This window comes from Cydia strobilella, chromosome 21 (assembly GCF_947568885.1).
Source record: "Cydia strobilella chromosome 21, ilCydStro3.1, whole genome shotgun sequence".
Lineage (NCBI taxonomy): Eukaryota > Metazoa > Arthropoda > Insecta > Lepidoptera > Tortricidae > Cydia > Cydia strobilella.
Genome location: NC_086061.1, coordinates 11,892,078 through 11,917,350, shown reverse-complemented (window position 1 = coordinate 11,917,350; position 25,273 = coordinate 11,892,078). Strand labels below are relative to the sequence as shown.

Here is a 25,273-nt window from a genome sequence, read left to right as displayed (position 1 = left end):
AGTGTGAATCATTTATTTCTGTAAATCAATTTTAAACGAGTGTCTCTTTAAATGAGTCTGTAAACTTTCCTTACAATTTGTTGTATACTCACGTTTAGCACTCATACAATTTGTTACACCATGTCCTCTTTTCTCGTGTTCCATTGCAAGCGATTCAGATTCGAATGTAGAACCACAAAAATCAGGAAATTGTTTTGGCCCGATTGCTAAGTGAGTGAGTTGAATATGTTTCCTTAAGATAGACTTGATTCTGAAACGTTTTCCACAGTGTTCGCAGGTATATGGTTTGTGTCCTCTGTGAACAGTCGCGTCGTCGCGGAGGCGCTCGAGCACCACGGAACAAGCCATCGCGCACTGTTCCCTGGCGCGGGCGGCGCTGCTGTCCGAACGCACTGAAACACAAAATAACAATTTATGTTTCTTGGCAAATATTCAAGCACAATAGCAAAAAAAAAAAATCAAACTTAAAAAAACTCGAAGTTAAAATAATGGTGTTCTGCCTTTTCCCCGAACATTAAATTTATTTAAATGTTAATATATTTTTTCCTTTTTTATTGTGGGACGTACCACATTATTACAATCTATAAATTGTATATACAGATGTCAATCACAATGAAAAAATCAACGATGATCAATCAACTCTGGTCAACGTGGGACTCGAACCCACATCCTTGGATTGCCGGTCCAATGCGTTACCAATTGCGCCAGCTGACCATCCGTCACTCAACGCGAGTTTAGTCATTGCAACTGTGACGACGTCACTAGCGACATCTGCATCTGCATCTGGTCAAGGTTGTGAACCTTAATATGCGCGCGCGCGTAATATACGCGATATAATCCGTTTTCATAGTTTTATTTCATGAGTAACTATCGCGGTAACCGAAGACAATATTATTACACTTACAGTTACGAATTTTGCCTTGAACTTTAATGATATTGTTAATTCGGCACTATACATTACGTTCAGCGATGATAAATACATTGCAAAAATTAATCACAATAACTAATTTCATACAAAAACATATACGGCTACAATTTAAGAAATTTTTTTTTGATACAACTAAATTTTGAGTGCATACAGCGGGCGCCGGTAAAACTCAAAATTTCCGACAGCCAACGTGGCAATGATAGTTCCATTCAGCCAAATAATTTAAAAGATTTTTTAGTGAAATATCGTATTATATAACATATTATTTATTTAATAACAAATAAATACAGCTTACAGAACAGGTACATTTGAAAATTCAGCATTAGCGGCAAAGCACTTTTGTGTCCCTTCTTTCCTTAATCGTATTTACTTAGATATTATGTTCCTGTTTAAAATTCTTAAAGGTAACATCAACTGTCTTGATCTCCTAAAATTAGTGACGTTTGGTTGTCCGCGTCTCCCCTTACGACCTAGATCTTTATTCCATGTGAGCTTTTCTCGTAAGAACTATTCTAGGCATACCTTTTTCAGACGAGTCCCCAGTTTCTATAATAAATATTTGTTTGATATTGATCCTTTTAATAATTCCTTGTCTAGTCCAAAAATGCTAGTAAGACGTAAATTCTTTTAGTAATTCTTAACAGTAGCAATACATTTCGACATATATTAATAATGTACACTCAGGGGCTTTGGGGATGGGTCTGTTTGTGTAGCTATAACTACACAGCTTGGCCCGTATTCATTGTTCCTTGATCGTATGCTTAGTTATGTATTCTTAAACTACTACAGTTGTTCTTACACTTCTTACCTACCTTTTTATTTTATTAATATTGTTTTTATGAACCTCCAGGTCTGTTTGTATCGCTTCTCAATTTTTGTACATTGTGTACAACATATGTAACATGCATATTATGACTGTTTGTGTTATAAATAAATTAAACAAAAAAATATTATACTTAATATTGTATAACAATATTTTTTATACGTAATACTAATAAATGTCTAATAGTGAAATAAAAAATACATACAGTTTTTGAACATCCACTCTTTTTTTTTTTTAAATCTGGTTTTTATGGAGGCTTTGGACACTCTAGGTGAACATGTCAGCCTCATGGGTGCTATCATAGTTCCCTACTCAAGGGAGAGGTCAATAAAGTGGTAAACACTGATTGCTTTGTCCGATATAGGCTCTGCCAACCAACAATTGATCTGTCCATTGTGCATGGAGCCCAGACTACCAAAAATCCTTTTTCTCAAGTCCGTATTCCGGTCGCATTCCAACAACACGTGAGACAAGTCATCAGTCTTCTGACAGTTTGCACACAGTGGTGACGATTTAACACCCATCATACACAGAAATTTGTTTGTAGGGATGTGTCCGGACCGGACTCGGAAAGCTGAGACTAACACTTTTCTAGAGAGGTTGGCAGAATCAAACCAGGGTATCCACAAGGGTCTATCTGTTGGTGACATACGTATGGATTACGGTGAGGTTTCACAACTTGTCTGTGGGACATCTGACACCGTGACGTAACGCGCTTCGATTGGCGTTTGCAGTCACGTGATACTGGGCATTATTTCAAATATTTTTTCAACACGCTTGCTCAAAACGACGTTTTTATTCCACCGATTTTTGGCTCGTAATCCTAGATATTAAACACGCGTGCTCTTTCAGTGTATTTTTCCACTCGTGCTTTTTCATTATATTATCCGACTGAGTTAAGAAGCTAATTGATTGCTAATAATATGCATGGAAAGGGAGCCTTTTTTAATTGGTCGGACTGGCGGGCACGGGCGCGCCCGCCCGCCGCGCCGCCCGCGGCCGAGGCGAGCGAGGGCCGGCCGGCAGTACGAGTATGACAGATGAAACACACAATACTGTTTTAACTATTAAAATTTGATTAATATGAAAGTTTCTTTTTTTTCTCGCAAGTGTGTTGAAAAATGTCGTATGAAACGCGTGTGCATTGGTCATTACACACATCGGCTTTCTTATTGCACATATCGCCTCGTGTATGATGACCAACTTAGCACACTTGTATCATAATGTACTATTAACTAATTTGTTATGCATATCTGCACTTACAAAATATCATTTTCAGCATTGTAATTAATATTCCCTGCTATGTTAAAAACATAACATGATGTTTATTCGCGATTCACGTCAATATCCCTATTGAAATAGGAGAGAATATACATTGAAAAATGTAAGCCGTTCTGTAGTACCAAGTTGCAACAATTTAAATGGCCTGAATAATTTGTTTGTTTTGTTTGTGTTAATAATTTCATCATTTGACATTAAAAAAACAAGTAATGTCACAGCCAAGAATGTTTGACAATGATTATGTCCTATATTACATAGTAATCCAATGTATAAAATTTCTTGATGCAAAGTAGCTACAGTGTAAGGTAAGCAAGTTAATAGGGTTTGATATTCAAGAGCAGATTTTCTCATAAACAGACCTTGAAACACTTGTGGGCGGAAATACTCCTCGGGGCCCAGCACGAGCTCGTCCTTGACCTCATGATCAATATACAGTCCAGCCTCTGCGGCTGCTGCGCTCACTCCTTGCCAGGCACTGTCCTCACGCTCCCGCTCCTCCTTCACACACACATCTTTGGGCTCTGTCTTCACACACACCGCCTCTGCCTGAACACATGCTGTCTCTAGAGGCATGTCGTTGTGCGCTCACAAGCTGGTAACAGTGAGAACCTGCAATGCAAGTAGCACATGATCTGTGGAGCCTCACACTACCATAGAAGGAATGTTGTGGTTTTTCATATCTAGCAAAATAAAATGTGTATGACGCAAGTGTTAGCGTCACCAAGAAAAAGAATAGAAGAAAAATAAAATTAATCTATAAAATATAGTAGAATAAGATCTGTACTATGCAAGTGGGGTATGTATTTTATTTTACCAATAAAGATCTGTATATCTGGTCATGTACAAAGTCTTTAAATAAAGGTTTCATCAACACCAAGAAAGAGTAATCGTTTGATAAATATCATATAAACATAACAAAAAATATACAAGTCACACTAGGTTCACAATGGCCCACATAGCCACCATGTCACATTATTTACTAGTCATTAAGAAATAAATCCATACTAATATTATAAATGCGAAAGTGTGTCTGTCTGCCTGTCTGTTACCTCTTCATGTTTAAACCACTGAACCGATTTAGTTGAAATTTGGTATAGAGATAATTTGAGTTCCGGGGTAGGACATAGGGTAGTTTTTATCCCAGAAATCATGCTTTAAGGGGGTGAAAAGCAGGGTGGAAGGATGTATGGGAAATCGATAAAAAGCAGATGAATAATAAATAAGCTACCCAAATTACTAACTCCATGCAGACAAAGTCGCGGGCAAAAGCTAGTAATCCTATAGGTACTAAATAGGTGACAATGCTGACACAAAGTACTAGGAGACTAAAATAAAAGAAATTACGAAAATACCACGTGGCTATATGTAAGGTCAAATGGGACTAAGTCAGGGGCCCCGAAACTGCGCCGCGGCGCCCTGGGGGCGCTGCAGACAATAAAGAGGGGCGCCGTGTGGCAATCCTCCTCACCATGTTACCGATTTCGAATGGCCTAGCTAGGTTAGGGCGCCGAGATTAAACTTTAAACTTGCAAGTGCGCCGCGGACTGAAAAATATTGGAAATCCCTAGTTTAAGTATTATACTGTGGAAGTAAGAGAGATATTCCGAGAATTACACACAAGTTCGTTAGAGTTAGACGCGATCACATGAAAAAGTATAGCTACAGCACAGAGTACTTACGTGAAAGTAGCTAAACATAAATAATGAAAGTAAGTACCCGCTAGCCTCGATCAACGAAAGCGGAAGTTTATTAATTCACTTGGCTAAAAATATAAAGTACGTATCGTAGTCAGCTCGCGCTGATACAACTATTTGATTTAAACCAAATATAACGTGCAATTATCTTTCCTAAAATCACTAATTCAATAGCGTAACGCTAATAACGACTTTAACGAGTAGGCTTGAGTCGGTCATGAACTAAGAACTGTTTTTTTTTTTTTTTTTTTTTTTTTAATGGCTTTTATTATAGGTAATAGCCAGTGTCATGTCGATTTATTACAAACAATAAAAGGAGAACCGAGAATTTTGAATAAGATTACCGAAAATATAGTTGCTTATTCCAAAACTGTAGAAATTAAAGTTTTAACTTATTCAGTTCACAAAAAGAAACTATTGCTAAAAGAATACACTTGTCTTTAATTTTGAATAATTCTAAAATAGAAGTAGGAAATGGAACTTTGAGGCGAGAAAGATCCGCATAAAAACAATCGTGCTTAAATAAAGGGCATGCGAAGAAAATATGATTTAAATCACCTTCCTCCAGCCCACATTCACACAGAGAGGAGTCACGGATATGGATCCTTTTCAGGTGGACAGGTGAACAACAATGGCCCAGTCTCATTCGAATAATTATGGAACAGTATTGTTTTTGAATAAAAATCCTAGAGAACCAAGGCTTTCTTGGTACATCAGGTTGTACGAGGAAATAAGATTTATTTCGTGCTCGATTAGCGGTAGTCCACTTGGCCGACCAAACCTGGAAAAGCCATCTAGAAGCTAGAGGGACTAAATCAAAACAGTAGTTCCTGAAAGGCGTCTTGTCACCGCAAACCACAGCTTCCTTAGCAACCCGGTCGGCTCGTTCGTTCCCTGTGACCCCTGAGTGGCCCGGAACCCAGATCAAGGCAACTTCAAACCCCCTTTTTTTACAATTTAACAGATTCTCTTTAATTTGGAGAATAATTGGGTTGTGGACTTTGGATGAAAACGGATTAGATAAAAGCGCTTGTAGGCAACTACGGCAATCTGAAAAGATGATAGTTTTCCTTAGTTTGAACAAAAGAATAAACTTCACACTCTCCAAGATGCCAATACACTCTCCAGTATATACAGAAGTTTCAGGAGGGCATTTAATTTTTTGGACTATGTTATACTGGGAGTGGAAAACTCCTACTCCCACACAACCAGTAGGTGACAATTTTGACGCATCACAGAATATAGTGTTCCAGTCATGCCATTCACGCGAGAGAATCTGGTGGAGGTACTCGTCTGCATGAGGATCATCATGACAAATGTCAAAATTTAGGATAACCCAGGGCTGAAAAATGATAATCGCGTAGTTGAATTCAAATAGAGGGAGACGAGGGGAGTGGAAAACTGGATCCTTGAGAGATTGAAACTTTCTTAAGCTATTCACAAGACAGGGTTGGTCAAGATGATTCGGGGCAGACAAAGCTTTAAGATCATATAAACGATGAATGATAGGATGATACGAAAATTGTAGCGATCGGAAAAAATAACTATCCGCTAAGAATTGGCGGCGCAAAGCAAGGGGGGGCTCAACACACTCTACTTGCATGGCCTTGATTGGGCTGGACCTCATAGCGCCTAAGATAATTCTTAAAGCTTTGGATTGGATTAGATCAAGTTTTTTCAATCCAGCTTTATTCCCAGGAACCAAAAGATGGGAGCCATAGTCTAAAATGCTTCGTACTGTAGCATTATAAATTAATCTCAGGGAAGTTGGATGGGAACCCCACCAAACTCCCGCTAGGCATCTAAGAGTGTTAAGCCCACGTTCACATTTTTTTACTAAATACTCAAAGTGCGAGTCTCCGGAAAGTTTAGAATCTAGAATGATTCCTAAAAATTTATAGGAGGGACGGAAAGGAATATTGGTTTCGTTGATAGATACGTTCAAATTAGGTAGAGCTCTTTTACGCGTAAAAACAACAGCACAGCATTTAGAAGGAGAGAGAGACAAACCATTATTAGAAAGCCAGTTATTTAAAGACTGGAGGGAGCTGTTGATGGACACACTGGCAGAAACCAGGTTTTTATTTGAAGAGTAAATTAATAAATCATCTGCATATTGCAGAACTTGGCACCCAGAAACAGACCCCTCCAGGTCATATGTGTATAAATTGTATAGTAAGGGGCTTAAGACAGAACCCTGTGGCAGTCCGCGCCAAACCAGTCTAGCTGGATTGATGTGAGGGTCTTTACCCCGAAATGTTACTTACCTTTCGGAAAGGAGGTTACCCACAAGACAAGCCAGTCTCGCTGGAATACGCAGATTACGGAGCTTTTCTCGGAGAATGGGGAGCTGAACATTGTCGTAGGCAGCCTCGACGTCCAGGAATACTGCCAGGACCGAAGCACGGTTTGCAAAGGCTAGTCTTATATCCGTTGTAAAAATGGCCAGGCTATCAATTGTGCTTTTGCCCTTCCTAAATCCATATTGAGATTTTCCTAACAGTTCGTGACTTTCAAGAAACCATTCCAATCTGTTCTTGATGAGATGCTCTAAAATCTTAGTTAGAACGGAGGATAAGGCTATAGGTCGGTATGATTGAGGGTCATTTGGGTCCTTACCCGGTGACGCCAAAGGCACAAAAGGGGATATGGAAATATTATCATTATTATATATTATTGATTTCGATTCTTACTATTAATTTTCTATCAACCTAAGTTTTGGCGTTAACATGTCGGTGGTAATAATTATAATTTCCAAGTCCTACCTGAACGTCCAATCCCGTGTCACCGCTTTGGTGGTCAATGATTTGCTTCGCTACGTTATGATATTTTCCTCTGGTGCCTGTAGATTATTTCCACCGCCTGTTGATAGATTGAAATATAAGCACTAAGCGTAGACCAGGTTAACTCAAGATTTTAGCTTCAATATACTACAATGAATATGATATACTATACATAGCACTTGGGATCCCATTTACCTGTATTCGTAATTACTACGATCAGAACTTTTACTATGACTGTTATATCTTAACCTAGTCTAATACTTAGCTCAAGTTCATCAGCTTTTCAGGATCCAGGAATCAGGTTCTACACACTTTGTCCACTTGCACAAACTTGTCCTTTCAACCACCATCTTCTTTTTTCTCGCCTAACCAATGGCGCCAAATGTATCTGACAATTCTGTCATCTAAATGTTACTAGCTACAAATTTATAAGGATTAGTTCACACGACTTACCACAGGTTCGCGATGATCCGCGACACTCCCGACAACAAAAGAAGCTTATAGAAGAGCCGCTAAGTGGCGTGTCCACTCGGCAATCTTCTCTCGGGCTCGTTGAGCTGCAATCCGCTCTGGTCTCGTCTCAACAGGTAAGTCACTCAGTTCCCTTTCTTGTGGAGTATCCTCCAACTCTTGTTGAACAGTTTCCTCTTGCCTATCAGTAACTTCAGACTCTTTCGAAGTCAACTCAGTGCCCTGAACTGCCTCAGCTTGTTCTTGACTATGTACTTCATTTGGTACATCCATGTTATCTTGCATCTCATTTTGACAGTTTTCCAGTTCAATTCTATTTTCAGGTGGTATCTTATCTAATCTTATGTTAGGATGATCTGCAGGTACAGTAAGTTCCATTCGTTCGACTACTGGAATTTCTGCTCCTGAAGATTCTCCGCTGCAGTCTGTTTCCAGTGGATATAGGTGTCCAATGGATCTGGTAAACTCCATGTCACCAACCTTCACCTTTGCAACTCTACAATGTCCATCTTGACTCTTGATCAAAGTTGATATCTTCCCCTCTTTCCAGTTTATCCTTTTCTTAGAGTCGTCGTAAATCTGAACTATATCCCCTACTTTTGGTAATTTATCAGAAGTGGATCTATGCTGTTTGATGGAATATCTGTGCTTTTCCCTCAGACTTGTTAGGTATTGCTTTATGAACATGTCCTTAAACTCCCCTAGAATCATGGTACCTCTTTTCCAGCTTGCAATGAGGTCTACTTTCGTAGCAGTGATCTTGCCCATGTTGTCTATCTCCATTGGTTCAAGAACCACACAACTACCTAATCTCAAGAAGTCTACTGGTCTCAGCACACGGTCCAAATCTGCGCCAACGTACGTCAGAGGTCTTGTGTTAATGACTCCCTCAATCTCTTTAATTACTGTAAGTAACTGGCTATCGTGCAGTAAGTGTTTTTCCAATGTGCGCTTCATACAGTGTTTCGCCAGGGCTACGAGCCGTTCATAGACCCCCCCGTGCCATGGAGCCAGTTGAGGGATAAACTTCCACTTAATGTTGTTTTTTACGCAATACGAGCTTGTCAAAAGTTCCGATGTCAGCTTGAATTGAGGTGCATTGTCTGATAATATCATCTTTGGCTTTCCTCTGGAGGCTATGAAACGTCTCAACGCGAGCAGACATTCTTCAGCTGTCAAGTCCATTACTATCTCCATGTGAACAGCTCTCACAGCAAGGCAGGTAAATAAACATACCCACCGTTTCTCTTTTCCTAGTTTTGTTGCAACCAATACTGGACCGAAATAATCAAGACCTGTATAGGTATAAGGATCACTGTAATTCGCTCGCTCCACTGGTAAGGCTGGTGTAGGAGGAAGTCGGTAGGGTCCTCCACCCTGTTTAATGCATTGATTGCAGGTTTTAAGTACCCTCTGTACTTGTGTCCTACCCTGAAGTATCCAGTATTTTTCACGGATGATATTCAAGGTATGTGGAACTCCCACATGGTAGTTTTCTTCGTGAGTCTCTCGGATAACCTTATCTGTGAAACTAGATTTGGCTGGTAAAAGGATTGGGTGTTTCATATCATAGGACCAACGAGTGTTTGACAATCGTCCTCGACTTCTTAGTAATCCATCTACGTCTAGATACAGTCCTAAATTTCGTGTCAAATGAGTTTCCTTTCCACTCACTTCTTCTGGAAAATGTTCTTTTTACAGATTTATAATTTCTGTTAAATGTGTTTTATCTTCATTAATATTAGTCCCTATCTGGATAGCATGTTCCTGTTCTTGAGCTGTATGGCCATCAAGATCCATATTGTGTTGGACATCAGGTATATCCTTCTCACCATCCTCCACTGACATCTCTGGATCATCGATGATGTCCAGGCCCTCCCCAACAACAAGAAAGGCTTGACGATCTTCAGATTTTGTACTACTTGGCCAATGTACTGGTTCCTTGGAAAGAAATTCAGGCCCATTGAACCATAATCCCTTTTTACTTTCCCACAGCTCAGGCCGAGTAGCTAAGTCAGCTGGGTTTCTATTCGTATCTACATAGCGATATTCGAAGTCTTTGTTCTCCTTGATTTCATTAATACGACGAGTAATAAACGGAGATAGCAGTTTATTCGATTTGAACCAGCCGAGCACAACCAGACTATCTGTCCACAAATATTGTTCCTGTATGGGTAAGTCTAGGTTTGCTTTGACATACTTCATCAGCCTGCTACCAATTAAATATGCTAACAGTTCCAGACGAGGTATTTTCAAATCCTTTTGATCCTCTAAGGGTGTTATCCTGGCCTTTGACATAAGGAATGCTATCTTATTTTCTCTGTCTCCGACTATACGTAGATATGTCACTGCAGCATATGCCTTCATAGAAGCATCTGTGAACGTATGAAGTTCATATTTTACCTTTGACTTTGATGATACATGTCCTACATATCTTGGTATTTCAATATCTCTAGTCAGATTAAGGTTGTCTAATATTTTTGACCATTTAAATATGAGCTCTGTTGACAAGTTTGAATCCCATTTAATCTTTGTCTCGCAGAGCTGTTGAAAGAATATTTTTGCAGGTAGGATGAGTGGTGAAGCGAAACCACATGGGTCATAGACCCTTGATAATGTGCGTAAAACGTTCCTTTTAGTAAGATTCTTCTCATGGCAATCGAAGGAGTTATCATTAATTTTCAGTTCTAAATTATCTTTTTCCACGTTCCACATAAGGCCAAGAACCTTTATTCGGTCCTTTTGTGGTGCTCTTAGTGGCTCAGGAATAGTTTCCAAAAAATGTTTATCATTTGACAGCCACTCTCGTATATTCATGCCCAGTTCTTTGAAGACTTTTCTGGTTTCTTCATATAACATAGTAGCTTTGTTATAGTCTTCAGCGCATGTCACGAGATTGTCAACGTAACATCTGTCAGCAATGTTCTTAAGAAGGGTTTCATCGTGCGATAAATGATGTCGTATCGTGGCTGTTAAGAGAAACGGGCTCGAAATTATTCCAAACGGTACTCTACAAAATCTGTAATGAAGAATATTGTCTTCAGTGAGTTCTTTAGATAGATCCTTTATCCAGAGGAATCTCGTGACATCTCTATCTTCGTCTTGGAGACCGACTTGAAGAAAGGCCTTTTCTATGTCTGCTGTTATTCCTACTTCTCCACATCTAAATTTTAGTAGTAGGGCAGTTAAGTCTTCTAGCATTGATGGTCCTCGATACATACATTCATTCAGGCTTTTATAATCCTTTACTTTAGCTGACGCATCATAAACAATACGCCCCCTTTTTCCTTCTTGTTTAACTATATGACCCGGTAAGTAGTGAATAGGCGGGTTTACCTGGTATATTGGTATTGTTTGGGGTTCTAAAACTTCAATGATATTAGCTTCAAGTTGTTCAGACAGTATCCGATCATATTCTGTTAACGTCGCACTGTCAGATCTCCTCAGTAGACTTTTCAATCTTCCATAAGCCAGATTGTAATTGGTTGGTATATCTGGAGGGAACTGTATCCAAGGCCACTTTACTTCATACCGTCCTTCTGCATACTTGATGGTATCATTGAAGAATTTCACCGCTTCTTCTTCCCTAGTTGTCTTAGGAGAGTCCGTTATACCAATGCTCTCAAGTGCCCACAAGAACTTCATGTCGACATTTCTCAAAGGTAAGTCGGGCTCTGTAAAGTATGGGCAACTAGGTCCGTGACATTGACAATATGTTACTATGGAAAGAGCATTGTCATAAATGTTCCCATCTGTACCCCCTGTTAACATCCAACCAAAGTCGGTATCAATTAAATGTAGATTCTCTCCAATATGGCGACGACTACTTCTAATAAAGGAGAAATAATAGTCGTTTCCGATCAGTACATTAATTATATCTCCCAATGAGTCATCATCAGCAATGATATCTACAGATATCTTGTCCGGAAAGTTTAAATATCGGGATACTATTAGTGATATGTGGGACTACATTTACTCTTATCCTCTTCTGTAAGCCACGTTTGGTTTCTAAGAAGATTTCCGCCGCAGGACTAATAATCTCCTTCGGTTTATTTGAACCAAATGTATATACCATAAGCAGGTCTTCATTTTCTGGTGCAAAATTGATTGATTGAGCTAACTTAGTTGTTATGTAGCTCCTTTGACTTCCACAGTCTAGTAGGATGCGGCATGACTGTGGAGTACCCTGTTCAGTCTTATTCCTTATTACTGCAGTTGCTGTCTGCAAACAAGAATAAATACATACAGAGCTAAAGTTTATTGTCTTTTGATCAACGTTATTGAGAAATGAAGTTGTACTCTCACCTGCAGCCACCGCCTGTGGTATAGTACTAGCAGACTTCAACTGGTTTGGGCAAAGCGCTCGATTATGTCTTCCTTTGCAGTGATGACATCGAAAACTCATTCTACAATTTCTTAAAAAGTGTCCTTCTTTCAGGCATAAATAGCATTTCTTCCCTAGCCTCTGCTTCCGTTCTGTCAACGTTGCATATTTAGTGCACTCATCACTGTAATGTGAATGAGTGTGACAAAATCGGCATTCCTTTCTCGGTTTCTTCCCATGCTCCGGTTGAAAGTTGTCTCCCTTGAATGTACGTTTCCTTCTGAAGTCACCATGAGATTTCTTAGTGTTAGGGCCTTCACTAAAGGTATTGTGAAATGGTCTGCTATTCCTTTTAGAAATGTTTTCGACAGCTTGTAAAGTCCCTGTCGTACAACCTTCGGTGTCTGTGGAACTTTGTTTGGATTTGGAGACTTCTTCCTTGTCTGCAAGCAACTTTGAAAGCTGAGTCCTTATTTCATTTGTGGAGTCATCTTTTATAACTCTTTTCAGCTCATACACAATAATTTCTGGAAATTTTTCATAGATTAAAGTCCTGAAGAAACTGTGAGAGACATCTTCTCCAAGGGCATTTAAAACTCGCAGATGTCGTTCTAGTTCATTAAATACTCTACGACAATCTATAATAGCTTCACTAGCCGGTGTTATTTTATTGAGTGCAGCATAATGAGCATCCTTTATGTAGCTGTCTCTGCCATAACGCTCCCGAAGTGTTGTGACTGCTATGGCATAATTTGCATTTGTGGCTTGTAAGCCTTCCACTAAATTTTTAGCTTCGCCCTTTAAGGCCGTAGATAAATACAGAAATTTATCTACATCTGATAATTCTCGCTGGTCAATCTGAGACCTGAACTGGTCCCAAAAGGAATGCCAGTTTAAGATGTCTCCATCAAATGTAGGCAAACTTAGTATTGGAAGTTTCCCAGTTAAACATTTAGTAGATGTTGTTTCCTTGGTCTTGGCATGTTCGATTTTAATCTTCAGCTCACTCAGAGCCTCCTCCGCTTCCAACTGATGTGTAGATATATTTGATATATCATCTGCTGATGGATTGTTGACGTATTTGAAGTAATTGTTTAAATCATTGGTTAATTTCAGTAATACGCTTTTTAATTTAGACGCGACTACCTCTGCATCTAATACCGCTTCTTGCAGTGACTCCCTATTGATAGTTTCGCTTATTTGTTTAGCTGAGGCAGTAAGCTGTAAGAGTCTGTCGGAAGTTACTTTTAATATGTTTTCCCAAATTTGATCCATACTTAACTTGTTTGTAGATCTGTGAAAAACCGTAAATATTGCTCGTGTGTACAATTTATGACAATCTTATCTCATTCTCAAATGAAATCAAACGCAGTGAATAATGTTCAAAACAAATTAACTTTGCACTTACCATGAAAGTAGCAACGCTGCGTTTCGCTTTGACCAGATGATATGAACACAAAATATGTGTATCTACTCATAAAAACAAGTACCATTTGCCACTTATTACACAGTATTTTCGTTTTCATTCACTTTTACATAAACTTTGAGACAAACTTCGACCGGTACAAGAAAATTTTCACTTTGACGTTTCTCAATGAACACAACCCGCGTAAGAGTCGTATTTTCCTAAGTAAAATGAAAATAAAAAAATTAAAATCGATAATCGTTACAATTTATTTTCATAACCATAGATACTAGTTAATCGATTGAAATCGATGTTCATCGAATACAATTATCATTTTACTTACATGTCGGTTTGTCGGCACGGCATATGGTACAAAATTTAGTCGATCGAACTGTAGTAAAATATTTTTACCTTAACATGCTTCATGGAAACACCATTCAAATAATATGCTGTTCTCTGGATTTATTAATATTCTACCCCGTCACTAACAGTCTGAGCAAGTGATTTTACACTCTTACCCTGTATCGGGCTGCTAGACTCTTGTCTGTTCTTAGCCAGCGTCATTGAGCAAGCACCCAGCACGTCGGGTCGCCAGCTGAACCTACCACCGTGTCTGACAAAACGCTGTACGAACAATGACAGCGCTCCGTCACGCCACGGCGGTACACATTGATCTGCGTCAAAAGATGAGCGAACGAGAACGTTCACACCCAGCACGTCGGGTCGACAGATCCCATAACCCTCCGCGTCAAAACATGAGAGACCACCAAGGTGGCCCCACCCAGCACGTCGGGTCGCGGGACTGTAACCTGTTCTTAGTCTGCGCCTCTGCCAGACCGGAATCGATACCACTCAAGACAATCCGCGTCAAAACATGACCGCCGGCTTGTCAGCTATCTAAAAAATAGCTTCCTTATAACATAACAGGGTTTACACAGAATTAACAGACGTACACGATACCAAATAAGGAAGACGGGGTACTAACTGACTCGCATCAGGAGTCCCATGATTATGGTTTACATAAAAATAATAACTCTTGATTTCCAAGCATGTCACTTTATAGTGTAGCGTTCGAAAAACTTTGAAATGAATAACAATAATCGTTGCAAATCGATGATTTGGTCACTGCTAAAATCGATTAGAAAAACTCACATACCATTGCCCGATAGATGGCGTGCTGCGACAGCTATTAGAAAATGTTAATTCAAACAGAAAAATACACCTTTTTTTTTTTTTTGTGATGGCCAAAGGTGACTTACGAATTAAGGATAAAAGACAAAACATGAATAAACGTAAAATGATTGTAAAATAATAGAAAACTGTTATTAACAAAACCATGCGTAAATGAGACAAATTATGGTCGTTCACATTGGACTTGGAAATATCCACGGCATCTCCACCATGACGCCAAAGGCACAAAAGGGGATATGGAAATATTATCATTATTATATATTATTGATTTCGATTCTTACTATTAATTTTCTATCAACCTAAGTTTTGGCGTTAACATGTCGGTGGTAATAATTATAATTTCCAAGTCCTACCTGAACGTCCAATCCCGTGTCACCGCTTTGGTGGTCAATGATTTGCTTCGCTACGTTATGATATTTTCCTCTGGTGCCTGTAGATTATTTCCACCGCCTGTTGATAGATTGAAATATAAGCACTAAGCGTAGACCAGGTTAACTCAAGATTTTAGCTTCAATATACTACAATGAATATGATATACTATACATAGCACTTGGGATCCCATTTACCTGTATTCGTAATTACTACGATCAGAACTTTTACTATGACTGTTATATCTTAACCTAGTCTAATACTTAGCTCAAGTTCATCAGCTTTTCAGGATCCAGGAATCAGGTTCTACACACTTTGTCCACTTGCACAAACTTGTCCTTTCAACCACCATCTTCTTTTTTCTCGCCTAACCAATGGCGCCAAATGTATCTGACAATTCTGTCATCTAAATGTTACTAGCTACAAATTTATAAGGATTAGTTCACACGACTTACCACAGGTTCGCGATGATCCGCGACACCCGGTTTAAGAATGGACATTATCAGTTGAGATTTCCAGGACCGAGGCGGCCGGCCCGAAAGCAAAATATTGTTAACTAGGCCAAGGAAATAATTTAGGAATCTGTCACCCGCTTTAGCAATAAAGGAATAGGGTATTCCATCATGACCTGGGGCGGAGTCTTTTACCGTTCCCAGCACATTCCTGAGCTCCAGAAGGGAAAACAACTGGTCTAAAGGGTCAGATGAATGGTTGTTCAGTAAGCCTAAAGAGGAGTCAAGAACTCCAGGAACATATGGAGGAGCTATTTTGGTTAGAAAGGATTCAGCCCATTGTAAAGTATTAGGGTATGTAACATTTACAAGGGTTATATGAACTTCTAAATTTTCGGATATTATTCCAGACAATTGTATCAGGAGTAGAGGGACTTAGAGACGAACAGAAAGATTTCCACCCTTCAGACTTCTTATTGTTAAGCAAGGTTTTGGTATCCGACATAATTTTTATCAGAGATTCAAAATTCTCATTTGACATATTTATGGCATACTCCCGCTCTGCTCTCTTTCTAGATTTAACAGCCTTAGAGCAGTCACTATCCCACCAAGGGGGAGAAGCCAGCTTGCCTATAACAGTATTTTTAAGAGGAAAGGCCTTATCAGCAGAAGTTTTAATGGCAACAATTAAAGCGTCAGAGCAGAGGTCTAAAGAATGTGTAGTAATAGGAGGAAGATGTAACGTTTCATAATCCAGAAATTTTGTGTAGCTAACCCAGCAGTCTGCGTCATTGATATTATAAACTAATAGGGGGCAGCTCATTGAAGGTCTTTTAGAGGCACCGAAGGGAAGGCAAAGTAAAATCGGGAAGTGATCGCTACCATAAGTGCTATCCAGGACCTCCCAGGAAATTCGTGATGCAAGTGAAGGAGAGCATAGGGATAAGTCAACTGCACTAGCAGATTGATTCGGGAGAGAGCGCCGTGTGGGAGTACCTGAATTTAGTAAACATAAGTTGCATTTGTCCAGTATATCTAGGAGAAACTGGTCTCCTAGAGCGTCATCATTTTTCTTACAACCCCATAACACATGGTGAATATTAAAATCCCCAAGTACAATAATAGGATGTGGGAGGGGTTCTATTAACTTCCTTAGAGACTTTAATATGTTATAAGAAGGATCAGGAATATAAAGGGATAGAAAGGTAATGCCTTCCACACGGGCACAAGTTGCGTGGAATTTAGGGCTGTTATTAGGCAAGGGAATAGTTAAGAAGGAAATATGGTCCCTAATGAAGAGGGCACACCCAGCATGTCCATCAGCCCGGCAGTCCATTAGGGAACAGTAACTGGGAATTTTGAAATTAGAGTTTTCCTTTAGCCATATCTCTGATATGGCTAAGATAGCTGGATTGTGTTTATTGATAAGGTAAAGTATCTCTTGTTTTTTATTGTTGATACTGCGACTGTTCCACTGTAGAATTACGTGATCCATTATGACTTAACAAAGATGAAATAAAAGGTGCTACGTGGGAAATCAAAGAAGTATTAGCCAAAGGGCTGGCGGGAGAGAAAATTTTAATGAAGGAGGAAATCAATTTTATAATTTCTGAAACTATGAATTGTTCATTAGACGGTTGTTGATTAGGGAAGACCGGAGTGGACTCAACAACCGGGTCCCTTGTCAAAGCGTCGTGAGCTATTTTATCATACCCTTTTTCGAGGCGAGGGGGCGAGCGGGGTTGACGGAAAATTGTTTTTTTATAGGAATGAGGTTGGGGAGAAGAAGAGCAAGAGGCCGCTACATTGGCGTAAGATTTGTGGGTGACTTTAGCGTGACGATTTGAGGCTTCAATATAGGAAATGTTTTCTTCTCCCATTGTTTTTTTAATATTTGACTGACGAACAAATTCGGGGCACGCTTTGCTATTGGCAGAGTGACCTGCCCCCAACCCCTGAGGGCAAATACAGCAAAATGGCTGAGGTTCACCATCGCCGTTGCAATTGTCTCCTTGATGAGCGCCACCGCAGCGGAAACATCTAGGAAGAGACCTACATTTATCTTTCGCATGACCATACCGGCAGCATTTAAAACATTGTATAGTTGGTAACTGATATTGTTCAACCACTAAAGAGTTTAGACATAAGAATACTCTCTTAGGTAAGGTTTGGCCATCAAAAGTCACAATTACAGTTTCTGACGGAAGCCAGGAATAAGTGCCGTCTTGTTTGGATTTTTTAAAATTGAGGCGCCTAATTTTGACGGGGACAGGGCCTCCCAAGTTTAAGGGAACCTTGAGATTTTCTAGGACCTCCTCAGGAGACCAGTCGGCGGGGATGCCTCTAACCAGTCCCAGCCTAGTGACATTAAAAGTTGGCACAAATGCCTTATAGTTACTGTGAGTTAGGGTCGTGGATTCCAGGAAGTGGTTTGCATCATCAGCAGAATGAAAGCAGATCGACACCCGATTTCGCCCGATTCTTTTCACAGACCCCTCCACAATATTGGGGAATTCTCTTTTGCGGCTTTGTAGAAAACGCCCGAAGGTCACTGGGTGTAGAATTGTTCCCGAATCTGTAGCTGTTTCGATTTTCTGTACGTACACCAAAAAAGGACCTTGATCATTGGATGTATACTTAATGCGCCCAATTGGCGTAAGAGGGGAGGAGGGAGTCTGAGAGGGTGTTTTATTTTCTTGCGGGTCTATTAAATGAGCCGGCGGAGTTACTACTGGAGACTGGGCCAGTGATTGTTGACCTGGCTGGATTTGGCTATCCTCCAAACTGCTGTGTGGCTGATTAAAATCCACATCTAAAACATCCGACCATCTGTCGGGGGGGCTGGAGGACCTGGATCGGGCCCCCTTATCTTTATTTGGCCTTTTCTCGTTGCGATCTTTTTCGCGGAGCTCCTTACGCTTCTGCCTTTCGCGTCTATTTATTTGTTCCATTACGGGAGTGGAAGACTCAAGCCGATGAGTATTTTCGAAATTCTCATGATGAGCTAGGCTAACCGACAACGGACAATTGAGTTTTCCATCTTCTGAACGGATTAATGTAACGTCCCCGTCCATGAGGAGTTACTACGGTTGCCAAGGGCAACCGCCCTACAAGCTAAAAAACTACACCACTATTTATGTACTAACTATTACGTCTTACCACAAGAATTGGAATAGCAAAGTATATTTAGTAAAATTTAGCAATTTTTTTCCCTGCCAAATATGATGAAAACGCCAAATACCAAAAATATATTAAAATTCAAACCATCCGCCATCGACACTCAACTGACACTCCTAAGAACTGTTAAGAATGAAATCCCGTGAAGGACCGAAAAGAACTAAATCTTTTTGCACGCTCTTAATCGGTCTTTAGGTCCTTTAGTTCAGTGGAAGTGGAGAGCGCTTGACTGAGTGAAACGGTAAATGGATGGAACGAAACGGTTGGCACTGTCCCTGGCACGAGTGTGAACGAGATGAATGAAAGACGTGACACTCCTAAGCCCGTAAAATACGAAGGAAAATCAAATATTTTTCATAAATCTGATATTTGTTTTTTTTTTGTATTGTTAAGGTGTTTTAATGTTTGATATCGTAAAATCGTATTGTACAAGTTAAATTGTATTCAGTTACTAAATATTGGAAAAAATCCAATTCCCGGCTCTCAACAACCGAACTGAACTAAAGGAACTAAAAGACCGAACGGTTCGTTTGACCGATTGACCGAGAGCGGAGCGCTCTCTGTAGTGACCGAGCAGGCACAAGCCTATTAACGACTGACGGTGTGACCAAAGACCAAAGAGTATAATAGTATATATATGTATGGTGTGACCTCATGTCAACTTATCAGACGAGTCTGAAGTCAGCCGTTTTTAATCTTCTTAATTTAGCTGCATAACAATCATGTTAGGGATACCAGATGAAAATATATTTTCATCTGGTATCCCTAACATGATTGTTATGTATATTTTATCAAGATTGTCAAGTATATTTTATGGGTAATTTTGACCTCGAAGTTTTTTCGTATTTCTAATTCCAAAAAATAAAATAAAAAAATGTTGTGAAGATTAAATGTGGTGTACATTAATTGGTGTGAATAATGTGATTGTGATTTGTGATTTCATAAAATTAAAATTCATAATACATTTTATTTTACGTTTTATTTACTAAACATGTTTAGTTTTGTACTACCTGCGCGAATTATTAAAAAGAACGGCCCATTGACATTTTATTCAACAATTTTAATACCGTCAAACTTTGCCCCCAGGGTAATCGCCCCAACGTGATATCAAATATTGGGGTAATTTTTACCAATATGGTATCCCCACGTTTATGACGTCATCTATGTCTATCCCTTACGGGCGCACGCGGTAGGCCGCATCTATGTAATGCTAGGTCTATGGCGCACAAAGAGTCGAGACTGTGTTGCCCGCCGTGCGAGTCACGTGCCAACGCGTCATCGTAAGAATGCGCTAGGGTTGTAGTATTTTCTTAGTAGTTTGTTGTTGTATGCATATTGTAATAAAACGAATGTCAACCACATTTTTTATTAGTCAATCAAATATTTAAAACAACACTTATAATACCTGACTCAAAAAACTCCTTAATTTACGATTTACCTACTTGTGTTAAAAAAAAAATGGTGACAAAATTCATAAAGATAGATTTAAAATTAGTATTTTCACCTTTCTTCGTCTCTCGGCAATGAAAAAAACGACAAATTTTCCTTTGTTTTTTGACTACTGCACAATAATTACGTGGTTTCGGCATTTCGAAGCGTAAGCGCGGGAAACGTGCGGTGCAGTGCGGTGCAAGCACTCAGGCGGGCGTTCGGCGGCCCTCTGTCGGTTGTATCGTCGACGATACGCCGAGCGGTAGGCATATAGCGCCTGCCACAACCTCGATTATATTGCTCTCTGTCACTACTACTGAAAGATACATAAGACTATCCCGTTCGGCCATAAACGCCATTTCCCCCCACTCCTCATGACCGATCCATGTTATACTAGATTCATGATAACACACCATCGCACCGCACCGCGATGTTTTTCATTTTTTTTTTTCATGGAAATATGGGACACTTGGCAACACTGGTAGGATCGCACCGTTTTGACGGTTCGGTGCGATAGTGTGGAAGCCCATGCCAGTACTACCTATTCCTAGAACTTGCCTAGAACTGCTCCTAGGTCGCGGTGCGGTGCGATGGTGTGTGCGATTAATAATTTTATAATACTCAGTACAGGCCAGTCCAGACGGGAAGATCAAATCGACCGATATTATCAGAAATGACATTGGCGTCAATCACCAATTAATGAACTATTTTAGTTTAGAATTATGGTAATATTTGAGCGCTGAGAGCGAGAGCGCTCTAAATAAAATAAAAATGACTAAACGCGAATACTAACGAGTAACGTCACAAATTGATATTCTTGCGTCCGCAGTCCGCACCTTCAATTTCATCGATCGTAATCGGCGGTGTTTGCGTCGGCACCACCAGATTTGATCAGACAATTTAATCAGATTGTCAAAAAATTGTTCCCGTCTGGACTACCTTTATGCTGTCAAATTTTTAAGGTTAAGTGTTATGTTTAGGCTGATGTTATGTTACGAAAGCAAAGAACGATTCATTTTGTTATATCTACTTTTGATACTACTCATTCGTAGCTACATCCATCACGTTAGAGTGATCAGAACTTTAACTTTCTGTTAATTAAATTTTTGTTTCATAAACACATTCGCGTGGGAGTTTGTCAGACGGAGCGCTACTTGTGAGGATTGGCGAGTACATACAAACAACGTAGCAGTTGCAGTACTTGCAGTGATGGACGTGATGTATGCTTGTCGCTGCTGCCTGCGGCGTGCTCCGGACAAGGACCTGACGACGCCGTACACACATCTCGGTATAACGGAGATATATGCCGACATGATCAAAGGGTGCTTTGACATAAATGTAAGTACAACATTCTTGTCAGTGTAGCAAAACGTACTAGTTACTACCTATCTTGTCTCTGTTACTTAAATTTACTGTTCCAAATGATTGATTTTAATTTGTCAAGTAGTGGTTTCAACTTGCGGGTCAAATATCTCGGCCATTTTTGATTTTAGAGAAAAGTTTTTCCTACAAAACATGCTTATTTTACCGTATTCTCTACGATAACATAATAAAAAATAGGTGTCATAATAACATCACTCCAATGAAAAATTTTCTAAGTGTCGGCACCCCCTTTGCTTTAGTCCAACCCGTCAAAAATCTGTCAGTTGCGCCTAGGACCAGTTTGTACACCTGTATATAATCATTATTATTCTTATTCTTCTTATTTCTTGCTAAGATACATGCCCGGGATACTTCACTGTGTGACTGTAGGTTCAACAAAGGCACCACATTGCTGGCCATAACAATCTGTCATCTGCTTTCATCTCATTTTTATTAATGCTAAAATTTGCGAGGAGCAAAAGCCATTTATTATTATTATTATTTGTATGTCTTTTCCATATCACGGGACCATGGGGTCCCGGACCTTTGGGAGGCATATGTGGGGCCGAAGCCAATAGCGCAGAGGTAAAGGGCCTCTTACAAAGGGACACTTTAATCTAAAAGCAAGGGATACACTATTATTATTATTTGTAATGCAGGCAGGCAGTTTAAATAACTGATAATGCCTGTATCCACAGTCATAAACCGAGTTCTCAGTGTTGAGTAGAATTTTTTTTGGAGAAAAAAGTACAACATTCTTGTCAGTGTAGCAAAACTTACATAAACTTAAAATTTTGTTCAGTTAAAGATGGATGTTATTGTTAGAAATAGTGTTAGGATAGCATGATCTTTAATTTAATACTAGCAAATGTGTGTGATTGATTGTTTAACATGCAGCTGGCACTTGGCGGCTCGGGCTCGTGTGGCATCTGCACTATGTGTGTGTGCCGCCTGCGAGACGCGAGCAGCTTTAAGCTGCAACTGCAGCGCAGCCAGGCGGAGCTGCAGGCATGGCTACAGGGAGAGAGCATCAAAGGTAGCAGCACACATCAAAGTAGTGAATTTTAGTCATTCTGTTTAAGTTCTATGCAGCAGTTCATTAGCCGGGTCCACACATAGCGAGCAGCCTGCAGTTCCGCACTGCAGGCGCGCACGCAGGAAGAGAACATCAAGGGTAGGGATGCAGCACACATCAAACAACTAGCGAATATTAGTAGTTCTGTTTGAGCTCTATACAGAACTTCATTGAATCCATTAAATCGTCGCGTCCCTGATTGATGCGCCGATTGAGAATGTATAGACTTTTGATAAATATTTATTTTGTTTTACCTTATTATATTGAATTTTTGTCATGTACCTAATATCACAGGGCGGACACGCTATACATCAAAAATCATTTGCGTTTCCATGTGTGCACGGCACGTCAGTACACGCGGCATGCGTCATTGTGTAAGTTGCTTGTAAACTGCTGTTGCTGAGCGGTCGGCAAAAGGTTGTCAATCTGCTGTCGCGGGGCGAGGTATTTCAAATCGGGGGCGGGGCAGTGCGTGGCCGTTCTGTATGATAATACTATTACTTATTCTATGCTAATATTAAGTTTATTATGGATATCATGTTCAAAATTTCCTTTTTTTTAATTTCATACATGGAAAACCAACAGCTATAAACATTTCTAATTTTAATTAAATAACAATAGATGGTGGCACCATCCACACTCCTGCTAAGGGCTGCCTGCACTTTATCCTGCCATATATATGTAGTGTTATTGCCTGGATTTCTATAAAATCTCGGTTCGAGCATAAATTTAACAGGAAAATATGTGATTTGTGTTGTGTTTGTTTGCTCTAGAGGAAGAATCTGCAGTTGAGCCAGAGAATCCTGAAATACAGGAGGAAGATGGGACCAGTGAGCCTGTGTCAGGTGAGTGCTGCAATGAAAATGAAATGAAAAATGTTTATATCTGTTAAAACATACAGGTTATTTTACAATGGTAAAGATCTCCTAGTAGGTATACAATACCTGTGGCAGTGATAATAATGAGTAATAATACAGTATCGGGTACTCTTGGTACTTCGTTTTAACAACTGGTGTAGAAAATGTGATGATGTGTGATTGTGTGAGCAGCGGGCTAAATATACATTTAAAACATCTGCATAAATAATGTGAATATTGTCATTGGACTGGTCACCCAGTGAAGTTAATTGTAATTTATGGATATTACTTATTAGTATAACATGGAACCTTTTGTAAAATCACCAGACTTTATAAAACAAAGTCCCCCGCCCCGTGTCTGTTTGTATGTTCGCGATAAACTCAAAAATTACTGGACGTATATTCATGCGGTTTTCACCTGTCAATACAGTGATTCTTGAGGAAGGTTTAGGTGTATAATTTGTTAACCCGTGCGAAGCCGGGTCGGGTCGTTAGTGTTTAATATATCATTTCTGTAAGAATAGGGATGATGACACATGTCGAATTTTATAACAAAATCTAGTAACATAAATAGCAAATGAGCAATTTATCACAATAATGTAGATATTAAAATAATATATGGAAATAATACAAAAATACAGGACTTGAAGGTTTCAAACTTTAAGTAATTTTTCATCTTTCAAAAAGTAAAAAAGTAAGGGTACCATTCGATGTAAGGAACATTTTATCCAAAAAAATATTGTACAGCAACTATATACATAAACGCAATATTTCACCGACAAAAACGCAATTTTCTTATTTTGTCCATACATTCAGAATGGGCTCTCGGTGAACTTGACGTCACGTTCACTTATCGTTTTGTTAGCAGCGTTTCGCGAGTGAAGTGCGACTGTCTGGCTTTGACTATCATTTTTGACTTTTGTATTGCTTTAATGCAATGGGTCCCATATAGACATTTGATCCTAAACATAAACCTGATCGATTGATACCATTAATAAAAATTTGTCATCTATCCTATTGCCAACGGAGTGCCAAGATAACATGCGTACTAAAAAATCTTTTGACGTAACCATTGCAAAAAAGAAATTTCCCTCAGTCCCGGTTACTGCGTGGAACGTGGGGTCTAATATAGTATTGGTTGCTCTAGATGACATGCTCTGGTTAAACATGGCGGCCGGAGACGAGGCGAGCGACGAGGGGGACCCGCTGCCGAGTGAGTACCTGCTTCATGTACTAGCTAGTAACTAGGTCAAGTGGAAATCGAACTTCAGTTTGTTCAGAAACTGTTTATTACGGCCGTATATGCGCCTGTAGCGGTCGCGTCTATGAAGCGGTTATAACAGGGGTTCCCTATCTTATTCAGTCCGAAACAGAACAGAGAACAGAAAGAAAAAGACTTGCTGCGCCGACCCCAAGCGAATGGGATAAGAGCAAGCGAATGATGATGAGGTTGTGTTTGTTGTAGTTCTGTTATTAAAAAATAAATATTTTTATGACAATCCCACACAATGCCTAGTATGTACTATGTAGTGATGTACCGACTATTGATATGGCCGACTAATCGGCGCTCGTATGGCCGATTAGTCGGCCAATTCCATAAATCATTATTTCTCTTTAAGTTTACATTCGGATGGTCAAACAGCAGCTTTA

The 25,273-nt window shown here is 39.6% G+C and overlaps 2 protein-coding genes and 1 non-coding gene across 4 annotated transcripts in view; 1 reads left to right on the top strand and 2 right to left on the bottom strand.

Moving 5' to 3' along the window:
- Nucleotides 1-25,273, top strand: part of LOC134751159 (gastrula zinc finger protein XlCGF57.1-like) — a 51,359-nt gene that overhangs the window by 13,978 nt on the left and 12,108 nt on the right. Inside the window, exons 1-4 of one of the 2 annotated variants that reach the window (XM_063686526.1) lie at nucleotides 21,315-21,667; nucleotides 22,589-22,727; nucleotides 23,540-23,611; nucleotides 24,771-24,836. The exons of the other annotated variant lie outside the window; for it this stretch is intronic. Coding sequence (XP_063542596.1) covers nucleotides 21,539-21,667; nucleotides 22,589-22,727; nucleotides 23,540-23,611; nucleotides 24,771-24,836 — 406 coding nt within the window. The 5' untranslated portion in view covers nucleotides 21,315-21,538. Of the gene's footprint in view, nucleotides 1-21,314; nucleotides 21,668-22,588; nucleotides 22,728-23,539; nucleotides 23,612-24,770; nucleotides 24,837-25,273 lie in introns of those variants that run through there. 2 annotated transcript variants of the gene reach the window in all.
- LOC134751077 (zinc finger protein 382-like) lies at nucleotides 11-3,697 on the bottom strand. The gene is made up of 2 exons (XM_063686421.1): nucleotides 3,392-3,697; nucleotides 11-392 (listed from the first exon to the last, which is right to left on the bottom strand). The coding sequence occupies exons 1-2, from the start codon at nucleotides 3,603-3,605 to the stop codon at nucleotides 13-15; spliced, it is 594 nt and encodes a 197-aa protein (XP_063542491.1). The 5' UTR covers nucleotides 3,606-3,697; the 3' UTR covers nucleotides 11-12.
- On the bottom strand, nucleotides 643-714 carry Trnaa-ggc (transfer RNA alanine (anticodon GGC)). Its single transcript has one exon. It is a non-coding gene; the product is annotated as a tRNA-Ala (tRNA).

What these genes read in the sequence shown, in the direction of transcription:
- LOC134751077 (XM_063686421.1), bottom strand. Translation starts at nt 3,605, where the DNA reads ATGCCTCTAGAGACAGCATGTGTTCAGGCAGAGGCGGTGTGTGTGAAG. An exon ending in CCGCCCACAAGTGTTTCAAG is followed by an intron (nt 393 to 3,391) that starts GTCTGTTTATGA and finishes TTTGTGTTTCAG; the next exon opens with TGCGTTCGGACAGCAGCGCC.